The following is a 22,252-nucleotide window of genomic DNA, read 5'->3' on the forward strand; positions in this document are numbered from 1 at the left end:
CCAAAAATAAAAAAAAATTTGCAATCAAAATTTTCAAATAAAATTATCTAAAAATTTTAATTTTATCAAAAACTTTTTTTATCTAAAATTTAAAAAAAAAATTGTTTATTATATATTTCATCCTGAAAAAGAAAAAAAACTCTGAAAATGTTAAAAAACATATTTGACTTGAAAAATCGTCATACCAAACATTTTAATAATGAATAAATTTCAAAATTGTACACATTTTTGAGTGTACTTTTAATTATACTTAAGCCTATAAAAAGAAAATCAGAAAAATGATTTAAATTTTATTTTTGGTTTTTTAAATAAAAAAATTAAAAAAAATGTTTGAAAAATTTGATTTGAAAATTTTTTTATCTAAATTTTTCTTTACATTTTTTTTAATTATATATTTTATTTCTTAGTAATTTAATTCACAAATGGCAAAAAAAAAACAAAAAAAAATTTTGCAATAAAAGTTTTTTTATCTAAAATCTTTTTATCTAAAATTCTTTTTTTTATAAAGAAAAAAAATTATGCAAGTGTTAAAAAAACATGCTTGACTTGAATAAATTTCAAAATTATACATTTTTTTTTTAATTTTTTTCCAGTTTACTTCTGATTACACTCAATCCTATAAGAAAACAATTTTCAGAAAAATTAAGATTTACATTGTTTTTTGGTTTTTAGGATAAAATATACATAAAGATTTTTTTTGAGATACACCGACCCCCTCAAATTTTTTTCTTGTTGCTTTATTAATTCACAAATGGCAAAAAAAAACTTTTTCCCAAAAATAAAAAAAAATTGAATACAAATTTTTTTTAACTAAAAATTTGAATTTTAGGTATTTTACAATTTATCGAAATTTGTTTTCATTTTGTGTTTTAATTATATATTTGATCCTAAAAAAGAAAAAAATTATGCAAATTTAGAAAAAACATATTTGACTTGAAAAATCGCATACCAAAATTTTCAATAGTGACTAAATCTCAAAATTACTAATTTTTTTTAAATTTTTTCCAGTTTACTTCTAATTATAGTCAAGCTTACAAATAAGCCAATTTTCAGAAAAACTTAGGACCATGACCAAAAATACTTGGATTACTTGACATGGAAACGCTCATGAGGAAACCCCATAGAAAATGTTACAAATCACAAATATTAAATACGCTTTATTCTCGTTTATAGTACTAAACGGCGAGTGAGATTTAAAGATACGTATACATACATATGTACATATGTATGTAGACTTTATATTATATGTATGTAGACTTTATATTATTACCATATTTTTTAATTAAAACTTACCTCCATTGATTCATCTTCAGGTGTTAATGCAATAGATGATTTTCTTTGGCCCGATGAACCAGTGCCTTTGGAAAGAAAAGAAAAAATTTCTTTAAATATTACAATGACAACAATTAGAGATGAATTAAAAAACAAAAATAGATGTGGATAATAATTATAAAAGAATATTAGAGTGGGTTTATTATGATTTAAAAAAGAGCTGTTCTAGTGAGGCCAGATATTGGCAATTACAACTTGACGTTCCTGTTCCCCGATTAAGCTTTGTTGTTAACTTTCATCGAAACGCTTCAATTGATGAACGGAATGTAGTAAATTTTATATAACTAAAAATCTCACGTAATCGGTTGCCTTGATTCTTTTTACTTTTTCGACTGAGAGGAGGACTCATTCCCGTCGATGCGCTTATTGTATTCGACCCAGCAGTAGCCAAATGCTCAGCATAGTATAGCCGTATTTCTTGCTGTGACAAGCTGAAGTGTATCATAGCGCAACAACTTAATAAACTTGAATGTGAACAGCTGACTGGAGAGGGTATAGTCGCTGCTTTGCTGATGATTATACTCGTAAGCGCAATCTTCAAAACTTCATGGATTCTTGTTTTTTTGCGTATAGTTTGCGGAAAGGTTCTGTCACCAAACTATCTATGGCTATTTATACCTACCCCCTTTATCTAGTACATGTCTAATAAATCTTCAACCGACCCATACTTTGCAAAATTGTTATGAAATAGTTTGATATTGTAATAAAAGTGTATGTTTTTTTAATTTAATCTAACCTTTAATTTTTTTTTACAATTACAACATTAATTCCGTCGTTTTTCGATAGCGCTAGTCGAAATAAACCGATCTAGAATATTCTACCGTAAGTTTGAACATCTGTGAACATAACAACAACACCGCCTTAGTGAATTTGTATTCATTCATAAATTTTCGCAAGGTGAAAGTTGTCAGTTGTTGTATCAAATTTGCATAATTTGTGGGAAGTTTTGAGGTTCATCTTCTATTCGAAGAAGGCTGCGGCTAAGCCACATCAAACACACTTGCTTGCCTCATATCGCAAAAGGGTGAAGGAAGGCGTGCGTTCTTATCTCATCCTTCATACTTGCGATTATCAACTGTTCAGATTGGTGGCACATTTTCATGCTGATCAGCATTTTCGCTCTTAAGAAGAAATCAATAGCAGATCGATTCGTACAGTATATCTTCTTAAAAGAACCAATTAAAGAAGAGTGCTTCGAAAGGTAAATATTTAGTTACTTTGTTAAAATAAAGCTTTACATTTTTGGGAGAAAAACGGAAAACCTAGTTGTATATCTAATAAATATTATATGGTAGATATATTGTTTTTTAATTACAAAGCTGTTTGTAAATAATATACTTCACTTGCCAAAACTATCGCTTCTTTGTTCTCTAAGGTTAGGGCTAAAAATTAACGTTATCTGATTGTTTAATTATTATCACTTTATGGAATGCATTCAATAATATGAAAACCATTCATCACATTCTAGTTATTTTAGTATACTTAGCTGAACGTACAAATCGGGGGCTCTTCAATATATTTATAATACATTACCACACCCTCCCGCTCAATTTAGCAACGTATTTAAGTGAGCGCCTAAAAGCACGCAATTGAATATTGCGGTATCTCACATGCAATCACATTTCAACACTCCTCTACTCACTTGCTCACATCTATACATACACACATAAAAGCACACTCAGCCGCAATGGTTATTATTGGTGTAGCGCTCACTAATTCTTTACACTATTCTCACTATTTATTCAGTTCTCACAGCAATAAACATACACACACACACACACACTACCTGGCAGAATTGACGGAAAGGATGATTTAACGAAAAAACCATGATAGCTTGTATTGAAGGATTTCTTAACTGCATACGATAAACGTTCCACCGTAGGTTTGGTTGGTGTTGTAGCTCTGGGATATGTTGGCGATGATACACTGATTGAGTCTTCAGTTTCTACGTGAATTAACTGCGGATTCCGACGAAATCGCGAATGAAAACTAACATCGTCAAGGGTACGCCGTATGAACTCCTCATTTTTTAGTGATCCACTCGCAAGGCTCGTTGCTATGGAAGGTTTTCTGGGCGCATTAATTCTTGACATTCTACGAGTGGAAGTAGTGTAAGTCACGATTTGCAAATCGTCACAGGGATGCGCTAATTCGAGAGCGATTCTATCGTCAAGTTGCTGTTTGCAAACCAATGTTTCTGCCTCAGCGTTGGTGTTTACAGGGGCCGTTGTTTTCACAGACGACGCTTCAGCCGTTTCATTACTAGCCGTGTTATTTTCGCATCGCTTGCACTGCTGAACATTTTGGCATTTCTCTTGCACTTTTGTTGCGTGTTTACTATTTTTCAAATTTTTAGAGACAACACATTCGCTCATTATTGTCATTTTGACTTTTCTCCTCACATTTTCTTAAATAATTAATTCTGATTAATTTTCGTTTGTCACATGTATCCATGATTCAATGACATGTGTATACGTATATGTTTGTTTTTCGTTTTTGATTGATGACAAATAAAACATATGGAACAAGTTAGTGGTTGCCAGTTAAACGAAAATTATATGAAATGGGATACACTTAAATGTCTAAGTAAGAAATGTGGCATTATAAAATTACGCAGGCCTACATTTTTTAGCAGTTTCCAAACATTTGTCATTATCATTCATAATTTTTATTTTTTTTTTATTTTATTATTTTTTTATTTAGACTTTCAGTAAAGATAAATGGGACATCGAATAAAAGGGAGAGTGCGACTATTTGCATGAGCAAAAAGTAAGGTGAATTTGGTTGTAAAATGAAAAATCTTTATTTATTCTTGTAAATCAATTTCATCCCCTTCAAAATAATCCCCTCTCGATGAAATACACTTGTCCCAACGATTTTTCCAATCCCCGAAACATGCCAAATAGTCCATTTCCGGTATAGCCATCAGCACCTTCTTCGATTCAGCTTTTATCTCCTCAATCGACTCGAAACGCGTTTCCCGGAGTGGTCTCTTGAGTTTTGGGAATAGCCAGAAGTCACACGGAGCCAAATCAGGCGAATACGGTGGTTGCGGAACGATATGCGTGAAATTTTTGGCGAAATGGTCACGAAGAACGAGTGCAGTGTGAGACGGTGCATTATCGTGATGCAAAAACCAAGAGTTGTTGGCCCATAATTCTGGTCTTTTTAGACGAATTGCTTCACGTAAACGACTCATAACGCTCAAATAATATTCCTTATTAACAGTTTGGCCAGGTGGAAGGAATTCATAGTGCACCACACCACGAAAATCGGAAAAACTGTCATCATGACCTTTATTTTTGAACGACTTTGACGTGCTCTTTTCGGTCTGGCCTCGCCTTTAGCATGATATTCGCTTGATTGGTCGGTTGTTTCAGGGTCGTAAGCATAAATGCAAGTTTCATCTCCCGTATGGATGCATTTGAGCTTGTCCTGATAGTTTGAAAGCATTGTTTCACACACATCAATCAACCGTTGATTTTTGAGTACTAACTCCTTCACTTTATTGACGTGTTGGTCATCTATTGACTTCGATGGTCGTCCGGAGCGCTCCAAGTCACGTTCTCGACCCTCTTTGAAGTCTTTGTACCACTTATAAACATTTTTCTGCGACATGGTCGAATCACCAAATGCCTTCTGCAACATTTTAAACATTTCCGCAGCCGAAATTTCATTCCGCAAACAAAATTTGATGGCACTTGCCATTTCATGAAAAAAATAACTAGAGCGAAATTTTAATCCCGCGAAGTTTGACAAATAAATTCACCTTACTTTTTGCCCACAGTAGTATGTCTATTAGGGCGCCCATCGAAGAGAAATTTAGTTTCAATTGAGATGGAACATTTTAAAAATAGTCATTTCAGGTCAGAAAATTTGGTTTTGCAGATTTATCATTTGTCAGACGCATAATAGAAAATAAAAAACAATGGATACTAATAAACATAATCGTAATATGCAAAATACAAGTGTCCCATCAATATGGAAAGAAGTAAAAGTTGTCTTTATTCCTAAAGCGGAAAAAAGTTCACACACAACACCTAAGGATTTTAGGCCAATTAGCCTATTCTCTTCTTTGCTAAAAATATTAGAAAGAATAATAGAAGAGCATAGTAAGGCTAACATCAGCCCTAATAAGCTTAGTATCTCACAACATGCGTACTGTAAAGGGAAATCTACTGAGACAGCACTTAACTCACTTGTTACAGAAATCGAGAAGACAATTTATAATAAAGAATTCACACTGGTAGCCTTCCTTGATACCGCGGGCGCGTTCAACAACATCCAACCGAATACAATAATAAAGGCACTGACGGATTTCGGGATCACTGGCGCTCTGGTTGAGTTCATCAAAAACATGCTCTTTAGCAGATTTGTGATCGCAACCCTAGGGACCTCAAAGATCAAGAAAAAAGTTAGCAGAGGAACAACTCAAGGCGGTGTGCTGTCCCCTCTCCTATGGGTGCTGGCATTAGACCCCTTGCTAAAGAGCCTAGTGGAGAGAGGACAACACGTCGTAGCATATACGGACGATGTTGCAATGGTAGTAAGAGGGAAATTTCCCAATACACTTAGAGAAGTCATGCAAGATTTACTAAACACGGTTGAAAACTGGTCAAAAGCAAATGGGCTAAGCGTCAACCCCATTAAAACTGAACTCATCCTCTTTACCAGGAAACACAAAATGCCAAATATAACTATAAGAATGGCCAGTCTTTGCATCTGCGGGGCCCTTAGGACCACACCCACAGAGGCACTAATTATTATGCTTAACTTTTTACCAATAGAGCAATTCGGTAAGCAAACAGCTGCCAAATCAGCTCTCAGACTAAGAGAAATCGGCCTACTCAGAACGAACCAAAGAGGACACTCTTCAATTTTAGAAAAATTCCCCTGCATTCCTGGCATAACGGATTTCTGTAAGGCCAAACCATCAACTTAAATAAATCCTTTGTCAGAGTATTTCCTTTCAAAGAGGAAAGGGATAACGGGCTTATTGTTAAGAAAAAAGATTTAAACATCTACACAGATGGCTCAAAACTGGACAACAAAGTAGGTGGAGGGGTTTACACCGATAAGCTCGGAGTAGGCCAATCATTTCGCCTACCTGACCATTGCAGTGTATTTCAGGCGGAAGTCACTGCCATAAAAGAGGGACTTACGGAAATAAAAACGAGAGTATTATCTACAAATGAAGTCTTCCTTTACTAGGACAGTCAAGCGGACTCGTCAAAAACAGTTTTAGAATGTTTTAAACTACTAAATGACGCATTTAAGTGCTACAAAGTACACCTTATCTGGGTGCCAGGCCACAGGAATATAGCAGGAAACTGCAAGGCGGATGAGCTTGCTCGAACCAGTACAACGCTCGATCTCAAACCGGATAAGGCGCTGATACCCATGCCTATAGCGACTTGTAAATTACTTATAGACAGGGAAACCATCAAAAAGGTAAATATAAGCTGACAAAACCTCACAACATGCGAACTAAGCAGACAGACATGGCCGAACTGGAAAAGCGGTCGATCGAAGATCTTGCTAAGGTTTAACAGAGAAGCTATAAAAAAAATTATAGGGGTATTAACTGGTCATTGTTTAATAGGCAGCCAGAAGGTTAGGACTCCCGTACTTCGATTTCTGTAGAAGTTGTCTTAATACAGAAGAAGCGGTAACAGTCAGACACCTTTTATGTGAGTGTGAAAGCCTAGTTATGAGAAGGCTGCGCTCTCTTGATAGAGCATTTCTAACCGATGTAGCGAACATAGCCCATCTAAAATGAATGAAGCTCTGCTCGTTTATTAAAGTTATCGGATGGTTTGAAAAGGAACACGTAGGGTAAGGATAAGCTCCAGTGGTATCACAATGGACCTGACCCTACCTACCTACCTATGCAAAATACAAAACTTTGTTTTGATTTTTTTTTATAGTATTTCGTTAGAATTGGCCTAATATTATTTCTGAGAAAGTAATCCATGGTTCACAATAATAGGAGCGTGACATATTGCAAAATTGTAACTACTTATTGACTTTTCATTTAATTTCTTACATTTTTTATAGAAATACAACAACGAGAACCATATAGACTCAACTCTGTTTTTACACGGTAGATACGTTCCTTAGAAAAGCGTGCAAAAAAATAGCGTAAAAAAATCCATGCACCACGTGAAAAAACTTGCTGTAAGTTCCACTTAAAAAAATCGTGTAAGATGAGAGAACTCTAAATATTTGCCCAAAAAACCGTACAAAAGAATTAATAATGAAATCGATTTTACATATGTAAGTATGTATAAAAAAAGCGATTCATGTTTATTACAAAAAAAAAAAAAAACAAAAAAAAAACCAATCTGTACAGTGAAATTTTAATCCATAAGTACAAACACATAAAAATTGAAATTGAAATTAGGAATAAAAATCTATTTTGCAGCTATTCATAGCTCCTTGATAAGAAGCGGGCATGTTTATTGCGGACTGAACCAAAATTACTATCATGAGTAGATATGTTAGACACTATGTTAGATATGTCCCCCCTTCTGTCGGGTTTTATTCAAACTATTAACAGTTCCTGTTGGGTTTTTCGTTGCAATAAAGTCTATTATTAGCGACTGTTGTTTCCTTTCTCAAGTTGTTTATACAAGGTGGCGCAAAATCAATCATCCTATCGGAAAATTTATAATTTTTGCACCGAAACAAATAATAGGCCATGTAAAGGTCAAATAAAGATTTCCATTGCTCAAAAATCTTTTCTTCATTCAGTAAAAAAAAATATTCTAAAACGAAATTGGATGATTAATTTTGCGCCACCTTATACAATACTTGTTATCCAGCTAGACGCGACCTCAAAATTACGTTGAAACTGTAATATTATATAAAGTTGGACTTGGTTAGTATGTACTTATTGCTCTTACACGAAAGTTGTTTATTCAATAAGACATCGTTTTAGGAACAATGACTTGTTTAAAAAAACATTTTTGTTTTGAGATTCGTGCAAGAACAAAAATTTCGTGTTGAACGATGTAGTAGCGAACCGTATTATTTTAAAATCGTGTAAAAAATGCCGAGTCCAAAGAGAATTGGGTGTAACTCCAAGTTTCAAACTTTGCAAACAAATTTGAAAAGTTCCACAAATCTCCTTCCAAATCTCCTTTTTTTGTTTCCCATTCAATATTGGTGTAATATTGTGCCAGTATAAAGTGGCTCGAAACTCGCGTTGATTTTTGTTGACGGTGTTATGCATTTCCTCGACATTTTGTATATAAAGAAAACGCACAATACCCCCGCAAACAAAAAAAAAAATAAAAATAACGCGATTTCTGAGCGACTTCGAGCTTACACTTAATTACATCGAAATTACCTGCGCTTTAAACTGCATACAAAAGTTCAGATGAAAAGGTTTGATATTTTCATGAAAATTTATTGGTTTTTTAATTTTTTGTAAAAAGTTTGAAATTTTAAGTGATATGGATTTCTTTGTTTTAGTATATATAAGTACTATATTTTTATAAAAAAAAAATTAAATTGCAAGTAGTTGAATATTCAAAACTTTGCAATATTTCACGCTGCTTTTATTGTGCACACAAGTGTGTGTAATCGCTGCGTTATATGCATTGCACAAAACCATAGGTGAAAACACTCTCAACTGGTTGTCAAAAAAGTCCCACAGTTGAGATCATCTGATTCAAAAAAGCTCTTTTATTTAACACAGCTGCATTAAATGATATAATTTCATAGAAAATCGTATCAAAAAGTCTAAAAAATGTCGTACAAATTTAGATATTTCTCAGAAACAGGCAATATTGTAGCTAAGAAATATATTAAAAATATTTGTTATTGTAAATTTCACAAGTCAAAGATATTACTTTGTGTTTTTTTTTTGTCAAAATTCTATTGTTTTAATGTTACCATAAAAATTCTAATTGAGTATAGCAACCCCGCCAATACGCTTAAGCAAAACGATAAAGCACTCACATGACCAAACACTTGACTGCCTGTCAAACTCACACCAAGGGTGCCTGTCAAAAAATTGGAAGAAGAAGAGTATTTTTTCTTGTAATTTTGTACAATGGTTAGATGTCTGAACACCCTGATGTCGGTGTTGTCATATTGCTTCTGAAGGTTTGGACTGTTTTTTGTCATACTTCGATACAGGTCTACTGACATTTCACAGGAAAATGTCAACTTAATGTGGGATTTAAATTCACTCTGATGAACAAAATCCAGTCAGAATTTTTTTTTTTAATTTTTTTATATTCAGCTATGGTTTGGTATTCATTTTATGGTTTGAATGGACCATTAGTGGAATATTTAGAAATTTTCCATCCGAGGCCACCTGTATCATAATTCTTTCGAAGACGAAAGTAGCCTTTAACCTACTCAAAAAAATTATCTTCTAAATCGTGAACTCTCGTAGAATCTCTCTCGTGAAAGTCAGGAGGACCTTATCGAGACTACAACGCACTGTGGTCATCTGTTGCAGCGGAGCTTTTCCGACTACTTCAGGCCCATCATTAGATGATCTGCTTTGTCTACCCCCACTTGATGTTCTCATCCAAGTAGAGGCCTTCAAAGCCATCTGCAGGCTGAAAAACAATGAGAATTGGTATGGCCCCTGTCCGGCATTGGTTAACAGAGTAGACATGGACTTCGATCCAATGATCCTCACCATACCCCTTGACTCCATGCCATCCAGAGTCGTGTTTAACAAGAGAAACATTGTGGTGCTGCCAGAGACTCAACTTAGGTCAAACTCAGAAAATGAGCCCGCCAAACCTTGTTCTCGCATTTTCACGGATGGCTCCAGAACCGAGCACGGACCCGGCTCTGGTGTCTACGTCGAATCAAGCGGGAGAAAACTACACTTCGCTTTTGGAATGCATGCATCCGTGTTCGAATTAAAGGTGTATGCTCTTCAAGAAGCGAAGAACTTTGTTGTGGAAAACAGATGAAGAGGCAGATTGATATGTGTCTGTAAAGCTTCGCCCATGGCCTTAGACAGCCCTTCAACCACTTCAAGGGTAGTTGAGTACTGTAAATCCAGGTTAAAATATGTCGGCAGATATAATACTCTAATGCTAGTATGGGTCCCGGGATCACGGGGATTGCGGGTAACAAGATCTCTGACTCTTTAGCTAGTCACTCCCTTCTGCAGCCATCAAAGCCACGGTTAACAAAAGATTCGAGCAACCCACAAGCGAGCCTGGCAGGCTGAAAGAGGCTGAAGATGAACCAAACTGATGTTACCTGTCATGTCTTACGTTCTATCGGAGTTTCTCCTGGCACTAAGCAGAAAGAACTGTAGGCAGCTGGTTGGACTGAGCATGGGCAAAGCACTTGGAAAAGGTGGGCATCGCAGACAGTGTACTCTGTCCAGCATGTGGAGAGGAAGAGGAGACAGCGGATCACTTCCTGTGCGTCTGTCTAGCCTTCGTTTGAATTAGGTTTGAGGTCTTTGGCACTGATGTGTTAAGAAGCGACTACTTTGGCTCCCTAGTACCACCAGATCTACTCAGATTTCTTCGGAAGTCAAGATTTAATGAAAGACAAAAAGGGAACCCGAGGGCAGTACAGTGAACTTAATTGTGTCTGTGTAGTGTCAAGTACACTAGTCTATCCCGACGAAAAAAAAAAGTGGAAGTCCAGGCAATATTCCTACAAATTGTCTCACTATATATCATTTCCTCCATCTTTCACAATCAAGACTCATTGAAGATGCCAGAGCAAAACCAACAACAGCGAAAATATTTTGTTTTTAGTTTAAAGTAATTTAAATAAAATACGAAAATTTAGAAACCAAATAAATGAAAAATCAAATCAGCTGTTCCACTGCTACTACCTGTTCAATGTGCCTTATTCACAATTATTCGATTGATAACTTTTTTATTGTACAGGCTCATTATAAATTTCAAGTGATAGGAAAAAGAAAATCATATCTAAATAAAAATATTAATTTAAGTTTACTTATATCCATTAACTCCATGTTGCACAGATCATGTACAGCCATGGGTTTTTGTTGTTTTAGAGAATGGAAGTCTATGTACTGTACATAGCCATATTTGTGGTTCTGTATAAGTGCATGTTCAGTATGTGAGCACATAAGCTGTTGTAGTATTTGTGGTGCTTATGGGCAAAGAAGCCGCAAATTCAACAAAGCCTTTTCATTGAAATCACAGCATAGATAATATTGAGACTACCATCACCTTTCTCCTTTCACTTGACAACAATTTATACTTGCTTGAAGTGCCCGCCCCATTCTTTTCTAGAATCACTCGACTATTTGGTAGCTGCCAAGGCCATATTGAGACTGCTATTGACGAGACTGACATTGATGATACAGATGAAATTTCATTAAGCTTATAATTAAATGGCAATGCCAGAAGTAAGAGAATGTGTAAGCAAATTCCTGGTGAAACAAATTTTTGGTTTGAAATTTGGATTACTGCTCAAATTGTGAACCAGCATAGATGACATGAATAATATGAAGCTTTTCGAACGAAAAATCCTACTTTGACCCATTTAGAGTGTTCCAATCGAGTCCAAATGTATGACCGACCTCCACTAACTTTGGACGGCCGATCCACCCATGCCAGTGGCACACCCCCTGGAACTGCCCTGAGGGGGTTCCGCATACAATCATTTCAAAACATCACCATTTTTGGCCTTTACATGAGAAAAGAAACTAAAAAGTTCGACCCAAATTGGGGGACATCAGAATTCGTTTTAGAGGTATGGTTCCTTCGGCAAAGTTTCTTATTTTGATCCCTAGAATATGATTTTCACAGAGCAATGGGCGATCCCCTCAAATCGACCCGGCCTAATTTACAGCTTGGAGCGGTCATTCTTGATAAGCCGCTTCAGTGGTTTTAAGTTGCCAGTTGCTTGCACGTAAAAGAGTAAGATCCCGAACTAGTTATTGTTCTAAGTTCACCATATGCGAACTAGTTCGGTACTAGTGACTTTTTGCGTACTGTACTATATGCCATCTCGGTCAGTTGGCCAAAAGTGCTACGTAGATAATAGCAGCAGAAAAACAGAATTAATGTCTGCATACACATACATACACCCTCATACACACATAAGTGTACTATATAGTAATAAGTGAACTGCCTACCCTTGGCAATTATGCTAGGAATGAAAACAAAAAGCAGATACTGGCTGGCAATGTCGTCGAAAGACAGTTTAGATGTAGTGGAAAATAATAAAGAGCTGTCAGTTAAGCTTAGATATGAATGCCTGTTTATCCAACGAAAAATAAGTAGCATTGCAAATGCCAACAAGGCATATAAGACTCTTTAAAAACATGTTTTGAGGATTTGTTGTATGGAGAAATGTGCAATGCCGTCAAGTAGAAAAATTATAAAAAAACAAAGGGGCTCTCTAGTAACTTCAAACTTGCACTTGTTGTATTTAAATTTTATTTTATTATTTTTACTTTCTAATTCTGATTAAAAACTTTGATGAATTCGATAAAAATTTGTCCAGTTTTGCCTAAATTTTTGCATAAGCTTTAAATTGGATTATACGAATTTGTATTATTGTCTACCTTAAGACTACCAATTAAAATGCTTCTATACTTTCACGAAAAATTTATTATTATTAAAAAGAATAAAAAATGTTATATTTTTTTCATGTGCTGTACATATGTGCCCATAATTATGAAAATGGTCTAATCCAAAAGATAAAAAAAAGCAAAGTTTATCACTCATTTCACATCCACTTTATCTTAAACTATATGTTTTTAATGGAATTTTGAGGATATCGTCAAAAATGAACCTTTAGATAGTGAATGAAATTTGAACGTTATACGGGATTCTTTTTCTTATTCTTAATTGGCGCTATAACCGCTTACGCGATTTTGGCCGAGTTTCTTTCTCGTGCTAACCGGCGCTAGTTGGGCACACCAAGTGAAGCCAAGTCCTTCTCCACCTGATCTTTCCAACGCAGAGGAGGCCTTCCTCTTCCTCTGCTACCACCAGCTGATACCGTATCGAATACTTTCAGAGCCGGAGTGTTTGTATCCATTCGGACGACATGACCCAGCCAACGTAGCCGCTGGATCTTTATTCGCTGCGCTATGTCCATGTCGTCGTAAAGCTCATACAGCTCATCGTTCCATCACTTGCGATATTCGCCGTTGCCAACGTGCAAACGTCCAAAAATCTTACGCAGAATCTTTCTCTCAAATACTCCAAGCGTCGCTTCATCGGATGTTGTCCTCGTACATGTTTCTGCGCCATACGTTGGGGCGGGCATGATGAAAGCCTTGTAGAGTGTTAGTTTTGTTTGTCGAGAGAGGATTTTACTGCTTAGTTGCCTACTTAGTCCAAAGTAGCACTTGTTGGCAAGAGAGATTTTACGCTGGATTTCAAGGCTGACATTGTTATCGGTGATAATGCTGGTTCCTAAATAAACGAAGTATTTTACAACCTCAAAATTATAACTGTCAACAGTGATGTGGGTGCCGATAGGCGAGTGTGCCGACTGTTTATTTGATGACAGGAGGCACTTCGTTTTGTCCTCGTTCACCACCAGACCCATTCGCTTTGCCTCTTTATCAAGTTTGGAGAAAGCAGAACTAACAGCGCGGTTGTTAAGGCCGATGATGTCAATATCATCGGCATACGCCAGTAATTGTACGCTCATATAAAAAATTGGGCCTGAGCGATTAAGTTCTGCGGCTCGTACGATGCTCTCCAACATCAGGTTAAAGAAGTCACACGACAGCGATTCAACCTGTCTGAAACCTCGTTTGGTATCAAACGGCTCGGAGAGGTCCTTCCCAATTCTGACGGCGCTGCTGGTGTTGAGCAACGTCATCTTGCATAGCCGTATTAGTTTCGTGAGGATACCAAATTCAGACATCGCGGCATACAAGTAACTTCTTTCTGTACTGTCGAATGCAGCTTTGAAATCGGTTAAGACAAATATTAGTTAACTGGTACGAAATATTTTTCAAACCGAAATAGCTCAACCCCCCTAAATGGGAGGCAGATAAAAGACAAAAAAATGTATCCGAACTGCGACTAGTTTCAGGTTGACAAAAAAATTTGTTAATTTAAATAAATTAATTAATACTACACTAAATGGGGCTTACAATAGTCACCTGTTTTTTTCCTCCAAAAACTTGCTCAGAATACATGATTCACACTTCTTCAATTGCTTCGTTAAAAACTTATAAAATGGTAAATTACCTACAATAACAAAAAAGAAAAAAAGATCTCCTTTATTGGTAAACAATGTCAGCTATGAGTTTCACTATGTAGATAATGCACGAGTAAATAGACGTCCAAATCGTTACCATCACCGTACGAGTATGAGCACGCTAATATCATCTCTATGGATGTATGGGTCTACATTACACTTTTTTCCCTCTTATGCCATATACCCATATGCCCAGATAACAACATGTGCTTATCAGGCGATGTAATCTAAGCGAAAAAAATCGATAAATTATTTACTTAGATAAAAAGTGAGCGTTTTTCCAAAAAAATAACAGACTGTGAAAAATAACAGACACCATCCATTACACCAACTTCAAATAGAAACCGAAAAGTAATTGCAAAAAAAAAATAAATAGGTTAGGTTAGCTTTGGCAGCCGCATCGCACATAGAGACAACGATGACCACGAAATGGGTCCATTGTGAGCCGCGGGGCTGGGCTACATTTCCCTCTCCATATTAAACCATCTTGAGCTTTTGAGAAAGCGTAAAAGGTTGTTGATACCTAAAGTGTATAGATTAGGTGTTGAATTGTTTCCAACTCCTCCTCATTTCTGGAGCTACGAGAGAAATCATGCGTGTAAACGCCTAATCTCTTTGCATGATTTCCTATGAGTCAATGTCCTGTGAGAGCCCCTACTAAGGTCCTGATTTGAAGTCTATTCAGTTTTATAATACTCTTGGACAGACGTAAATTTAGCCTTGGCCATGTTTGTCTAGCAATTTCACAGGCCAATCCATCTTTGATTTGCAGAACTGGTTAATACGTCCTTAATGAGAAGTTTACAAGTTGCGAGAGGTATCTCCATAAAATTACTTATGTCTGGCATACAGGTACCTTCTCTTGCAAGTTGGTCTGCCCCACAGTTCTCTGCTATATCTCTGTGGCCTGGAACCCAGCATAAGATTATATGATATTGTTTGGCCATCTCATTTAGAGATTGGCGACAACGTAAGACACTCCTTGATGTTGTTTGGAATGCATCCAGAGCTCTTAGGGCAGCTTGGCTGTCTCATAGAATGCAGATATCCGTTGATAATATTCTGTTTATCTTTAACCATTTTAAGGCTTCATGAATAGCGTTTATTTCCGCTTGAAAAACACTACAGTGATCCGGTAGTTTAAAGGATCTAAAAGAAAGTTCTTCTGATCTTACACCGGTGTCCATTTTAAATCCATCCGTGTAGATCTTAACGGGTGTGTTGGGTGTTGGATCTTCTTCAACCCATTCCAGTCTAGAAGGGATTTTCATTAGGAAATGCCTTTCGAAGCAAAGAATGGGAGTGTGATAATCACAGTCACTGGGTATATCCATGTAGGAGTCTAAGATGGTTGAATGTCCATGTGCGACAGTCCTCGATTGTGAGCTCGCTTTGAGCCTTAAAGCGGAGCAGGCCGCTGAGTATTTAAAGAAGAGATCTAGGGGTGGCAGATGTAGTATGTTGTCCAAAGCCATGGATGGCGTGGATTTCACGACGAAAATATTAATAAATGAAATAAAAAAATACTCCCACCTCTTAAAAGATAGTGTAAAGAGAATGGCGCAGCAATAAAATACTCAAAAGAAGAAGCATCAAGTGCCGCAAGTGTCAGTTGCAAGTGCAAATTTTCGCGAGCTAATTGAAAACTTAATATAGTAATAAGAAAAAAGTACGAGTACTCACTGTTGCGTCTACAGCAGAGCTTATTATGTCGCTTCAAGTACATGCCACTGTCGGTAGACAACAGCCTATTCGCCGGGGCGCGCAAGAAATAAGCGTATTTTGTAGTTGTTGTTGTCAAATGTGGGTGGATTTTCAAATGTGCGTTGCTTATAAAATAAGTTGTTTATAAAAGTACGCCAAAAATATTTTAATCAATTGGAGGCTGCATGCCTCGCTTTTTATTTAACTTTATTTGAATGGTATTTTGCTCCATTCACCTATTTTCAATTTTTTCAGATACACATTTTCATATTCACAAACTCTTGCTGTTGTTGTTTTCTGAAGTTAGATCAGATAGTCTAGGATTAACCAGGCTTGGACATTTTAAACTACCACTAAATTGCACTATGGAAAATTAATTAAAAATTAAATATATATAATTGGCTCGTACACCCTTTTTGGGTATTTGGCCGAGCTCATCCTTCTATGGCGTGCGACTTGATGTTGTTATGCAAAAGGATGTCACACATTTTTAGTAGTAGTTAAAATAAGGATTTCATTATCACTAAGTTTTCAGTTTCTCAGTGTTTTAACTATCCGTGTCTTGCATTACTTATTTAGTGCACTATGACGAGCCCTGGGATTAACCTAACTTAACTCAACCTAAGTTGACTTAGCTGACTTTAACTTGAACTGACTCAACTCTCCTTGACTTAACTTAAATAAAATTAACTTCATTTAACTCTGCTTAACTGAAATTAACTTAACTTGCCTGAGGCATGTTAGATACACAATAAAGCTATTTGAATTAATTTAATATATGAAACACAAAGCGAATGCCAAAAAGTCCCATTACGTTTCCGAAATTAAAAACGCTTTAAAAACTTGGATGTACGAGAATAATTTTTAGAGTTATGTTGAACCAAATGTAACAATCTTCGATGACATCAAAAATCAGATTTTTCCTTCGTTAACCAAATCTAAATTGATATCTGTAGCAAGCATTTGATTACGTATACGCAGTGTAGAGCAAGAAGCAGAAGCTAATAGAGAGCACTTGAAACAAGTAGCAGCCGATCAATTAAGCAATTTAACTTAGTATATGTAAGTACTTAGTATATGTAAATCTGGTAATAATGCAGGTTGCGGCCCCTTTCTTTTTAAAAATCACTTCCCTTTGAGGCTTCCAATTCCGTATTTGTTTTAGAAGTGTAACTTTTAGGCGTCGATGGACGAGCGAGAATGGAGAGTATAATTTCAAGGCCAAGGCAACGTTATGGGCATTTTCGTTCCGCGAGAGAAAAAAAAGATGTAACGTAGAGGAAAAGGAGAGAGAGAGCTATACCTTATATATATCTTAGATACACTTTAGGCTATTTTTCCTGAGTTTTTCCTTGTGATTGCTAATTTATAGTGAGAAATAACACTGCCTACTTTTTCGCGCTTGTTTGTTGATGCAAACTTGTATGAAATATATTTTTGGTGCCTACTTTTTGGCGTTATATTTCTTTGGTGCCCACTGTTTGGCACTCATTCCCGTTTTCTGGCTAATGCTTGTGAAATATATTTTTGGTGCCTACTTTTTGGCGTTATATTTCCTTGGTGCCCACTGTTTGGCGCTTATTTCCGTTTTCTGGCTAATGCTTGTGCGTACTATAAACTGCTATCCATTCTGGCGTTGTATTTATTGGTATTGCCTTGCGGTAATTTCTGCCGTTGCTGCGGTCCTGGAATCGCTGCATTTGTGCGGGTGATAAACGCTCGGAGTAGTGCGCGTTGTTGCCACGGTTTGCGTCCGGCGTTTACCTACACCGTTCAACTCTTATCCGTTTTTTGTAAAATTTGTCTATTTGTATTCTCTGCAAATGTTGTGAATTTATTTAGATATATATTCTTTCTCCCTCTCTCTCTCTCTCTCTCTCTCTCATTCTCTTTCGGGTCTCTTCCTCTTTCTTTGTCTGCCTTGAAAGTTTCACTTCTGTTATGTGTACTACGCTACACGCATTTTTTTTAAGTATAACGAAACGAAATTAAACATCGCTTTAGACTACTGTACGACAATACAAACTATGAGCAGAAGGTATATGAGCAGACTTCTGACGCGCACAAACCCGACGATGATGAAAAATTCTACAAGAAGAGAATTAAACGAAAAACACCAACTGACATTTTATAATGTAATAATAAGAAATGTGCTTATCTTAATTATCACAGTAAATATTAAACAAAAAGTAAACTGCATATATAGAGGAATGATGGTCTCACAGTATCATTTAACTTTCCAAATATCTGTAAAACAAATGATTTATTGTCATATAGACAGGTTTAATATTTTTTGGAAGCAAAAAATAAAAAAAACAGAACAAAAAAGTAACGTAATGGAAAGTCTGTGACACAAATTTAACTCAAACTATTTTATAATAGGTCTATGAATAAGTTCGTGCGGTTTTTTTCGAAATTTGAATTTCGGATCATTCCCATGGCTTTTAAACGTTTGGAAATGGTTGATTGATCAACTCCCAAAGTTTTTGCAACCTCTTCTTGTGTTTGAGCCGGATCTTGATCGAGCAATTCCTCCAATTCGGTATCCATGAACTTTGGCGGCGCGGCCAAAATCACCACTTTTAAAGCGTGCAAACCACTTCTGGCATGTTCGCTCAGCTAGAGCATGCTCACCATAAACTTCCACCAAGATACGATGACTTTCGGCTGCTTTTTTCTTCATATTAAAATAATGAAGAAGAATTCCCCGCAAAAACACATTATTTGGCACGAAATTCGACATTTTCAAGTGTGGTAAAAATATTGTTGTTTACGCTTCAAATAAAAAACTTATACTGACGTTTGTGCCTTACGACAGTAGCTCTCCAATGAATGTTTGGAAATGTGGATCGATGGAATAATAATCAAGTTACGCCATCTGTTGTAAAACCGCACGAACTTATCCATAGACCATTACTTGAAAATTTTAAATTCTTTTTTTTTTTTAGAGTATTCTCGTTTTTCGTTTTCGATAACATACTCGGAATGCTCCAAATTGTGTAAATTTGTCCAGGTTTAATTTTGAAATTCCAACAAACTTATCAAACACTTAATTTTCAACTTTGGCACTCTTATCAATACACCATATGCTAAATTTTAACACCAGCATAATTAAAAAAAAAAAACAAGCAATAATAATTGCAGCAAGTCCTGTTCCACAATCTTCAACTTTCTTTGGTTAATTTGTAGGTGCTTCATTTTTAATGCTATTTGCATCATCATAAAATATTTAATTTTCATAAAAAAATATTTTTTTTGCACTTTAAGTAGAATAGAAGTGCTGCGGGCTGCCACCTCACGAATTGTTAGCCACGTTTTTGCGAACTGAATGCGAAAAGTGGTTTCTACCCGTTTGCCCATTACCTGATATTGTAGTTTTGGAGACAAAAGTGAACGCGCACATTTCACAGCTGCTAGCAGAGTGTAAGAGCTGAAAAAATGCCAGGTGAAAAGAGTCGCACGGATTCTCGAAAAAGAGCAACAATATTCAAAATTAAGCAAAATAAAGGAAATATATACAAAAATAACGAAAGGCAATGTAGTGATAGTGATAATAATTATGACAAATACTAGCAGATAGCTATCGGTGCATATTAGGGCAGCTACTTCGCACACACAAGTTGAGGTGATTATTAGTTTATACCAAAAGCCAGCTCTTTTTTAGTTTAGATCCACCTACTTTTGTTAGGAATGCCGATAACAAAAAAATCCACCATACACAGCTAAAATACCACAATTTGGGTTCAAAGAGTAGTGAGAGGTATTTTCGGCATTTTGCAATAAGTTTACTAAAAGCAAATGAGCTTATAAATTTTAAAATAGCAAATTTATCTATTTGTTATCTCCTTTTTTATGGGGTTGAACTAAAGATGCAGTAGATTCTCATTAATATTTTGATGTTACTTGTAAAGTCTCATTTTATCTTTTATTAGACGCAAAATGTCAACCAATTTTGTTGCTGTAGATGTAGAAAAAATAGCAACAGGAACGCATTTTTCTTGTCAGTCATCTCATCAATTAGGATTGCGGTAGAGAATGCCGATCACCTTCCGCAACGCGTTGCCTTTCACGGCGCCTTAAGGGGAAACTTGCCCAGATGTTAGTTATGCTCACCCCTGAGTCCCACGAGGGAACTGGTCAATTGTATAAAGCATCTATTTATAGAGAGAAGTATACAACTTCACATGCTTTTTTTGATATTTTCGGGACTGTGGTATCATAACTAAAAGTGTGATGAGTGCGTGAATTTGTGGGTGAATTGTAATTGAGAATAATCATAGGAGTATGTCGCATTTCACTCATTCTTTCAAAACACCGTACAATAGAGTAAAGAAATCGTTCGGAAGACGTATCAAATATTACAACAAATTATGTTTTTACCTCAGGGCCCAACATTTCTTTTGACCGCTCTGACTACCTCATGACTATGGCTCTATTTGATTTGAGGTATAAGAAGATTACTCTAGCCGGTGAATAACAGAGTAATTAACAGAGTGCAGCTGAGAATACAAATGCGATTTATGCTGAACAGTTTATACTAAATGCAATTGAATTTATCCAAAAACAATTCTGAAGCCACAGCAAATCGAGACAGGTGTCTAGAGAGATTGCAAAATAGACGCAGGTTAGACGAACTTAAGCGACGAACAGCAGATATACGATTTATTAAGTATCTTTTGCATACATTTTACGTATACTTTTCTTAGGTGTTGTTTGGCTTGTATTTTAAGGGTAATTGTCGAAAGTACGTTTTTTAAAGGAGCCGTGAAAATGAGTGCGTAAATCGACTTGCGGAAATTTTTTGCTACGACAGAGATTGGAGCAGTGGACTAACCGCCGGAGATATAGTATGGGTAATTGACTATTATTAATTGTAAAAAAGTCAGTAGTGGGTGGAAAAAAAGTCAGTACTGGGGGAGGCAGGGACCAATGAAAGCGGCAATTTTGACTGTATTTTCGATTACCACGGCATCAAACAATGTAAGTATAAGTTAACATACCGCAGCAGTAGGCATCAACGACAACAAAAACTAGATTATAGAAACGCATAGCAAACAAAAAACAAAAGCGCAGCTCAGGTAACGCACAAGTAACAATGGAAGACAAAGCAGATAGTGGCGGACAAAAATTGTAGGAGTCGCTGAACGAGCCAAAAAGAGTCACTCGGCAGTCGACGTGAGGTGTCAGCAGTTATGGAGTCAGGTATTCAAGGGCACCAATAAAATCAGTTGTATGAACTCGCTCGACCTTAACGTAAACTGTGTTTGATTTACTCACATTCCTGCCAAATATACAGTGACTGAAGATATCTAATTCGATTTATCAGGGCACATAGCCTTAAATTCACTAAAGGCTCCCAAGGAAAACAATACTTGGCCAAATAAGCTCTCACTTGAGCACACTTTATGATTTGAGCAGGACAGCAAAATAAAAGCTCCTGGAACCAAGCGATATCTCAGAGACAAATAAATATTCACAGAACAAACAAACAAAAAATGTATCACTGGCATTGCTCTGTGAGTGTCTAACCATTGAAGCGACTTTTGAGAGTTCAAGATAGAATCATCTCATCATCTGTTTTCGCCAGTCAAAGTTTCAGGCCTCTTATAGCATATTTTACTTTTTAATTAAGCCTAACGAACTTTAAGCCTAGATATTGGGTAATCGAACAAGTCTTTTCGTATTTTGTCAATAGATGTCGTTGGAGTCATCTATCTCCAGTGCTGTCAATCACATTGTGTCATATCATATGGTGTTAGAAAGGTGACATTTAAAGCTTCATTTAACCAAAAAAAATTAAATTCGGAGAAGTTGAAAAAAAGTTATAGCTGTTCAAAAATGAGCGAAAATAATAAAGAAATTCGCTATATCTACTTTGAAATTTTTGTATAAAAAAGGGAAGAATGCCACGCAAGCCACCAATGAAATTTGTGAAGTTTACAGAGACGATGCTGTATCAGTTCGTGTAGCACAACAATGGTTCACTCGTTTCCGTTCTAGAAATTTTGACGTGCGAGATGCA

The 22,252-nt window shown here is 36.2% G+C and overlaps 1 protein-coding gene across 5 annotated transcripts in view; it reads right to left on the bottom strand.

Moving 5' to 3' along the window:
- Positions 1-22,252, bottom strand: part of LOC129243487 (high affinity cAMP-specific and IBMX-insensitive 3',5'-cyclic phosphodiesterase 8) — a 421,728-nt gene that overhangs the window by 104,567 nt on the left and 294,909 nt on the right. For 4 of the 5 annotated variants that reach the window (XM_054880534.1, XM_054880535.1, XM_054880539.1 and 1 more), the window contains one exon: positions 1,294-1,358. In XM_054880534.1, the coding sequence (XP_054736509.1) occupies positions 1,294-1,358 (65 nt within the window). Of the gene's footprint in view, positions 1-1,293; positions 1,359-3,118; positions 3,541-22,252 lie in introns of those variants that run through there. The other variant, XM_054880536.1, reaches the window with a different exon arrangement.

Source organism: Anastrepha obliqua, chromosome 4, assembly GCF_027943255.1.
Source record: "Anastrepha obliqua isolate idAnaObli1 chromosome 4, idAnaObli1_1.0, whole genome shotgun sequence".
Classification (NCBI taxonomy): Eukaryota; Metazoa; Arthropoda; class Insecta; order Diptera; family Tephritidae; genus Anastrepha; species Anastrepha obliqua.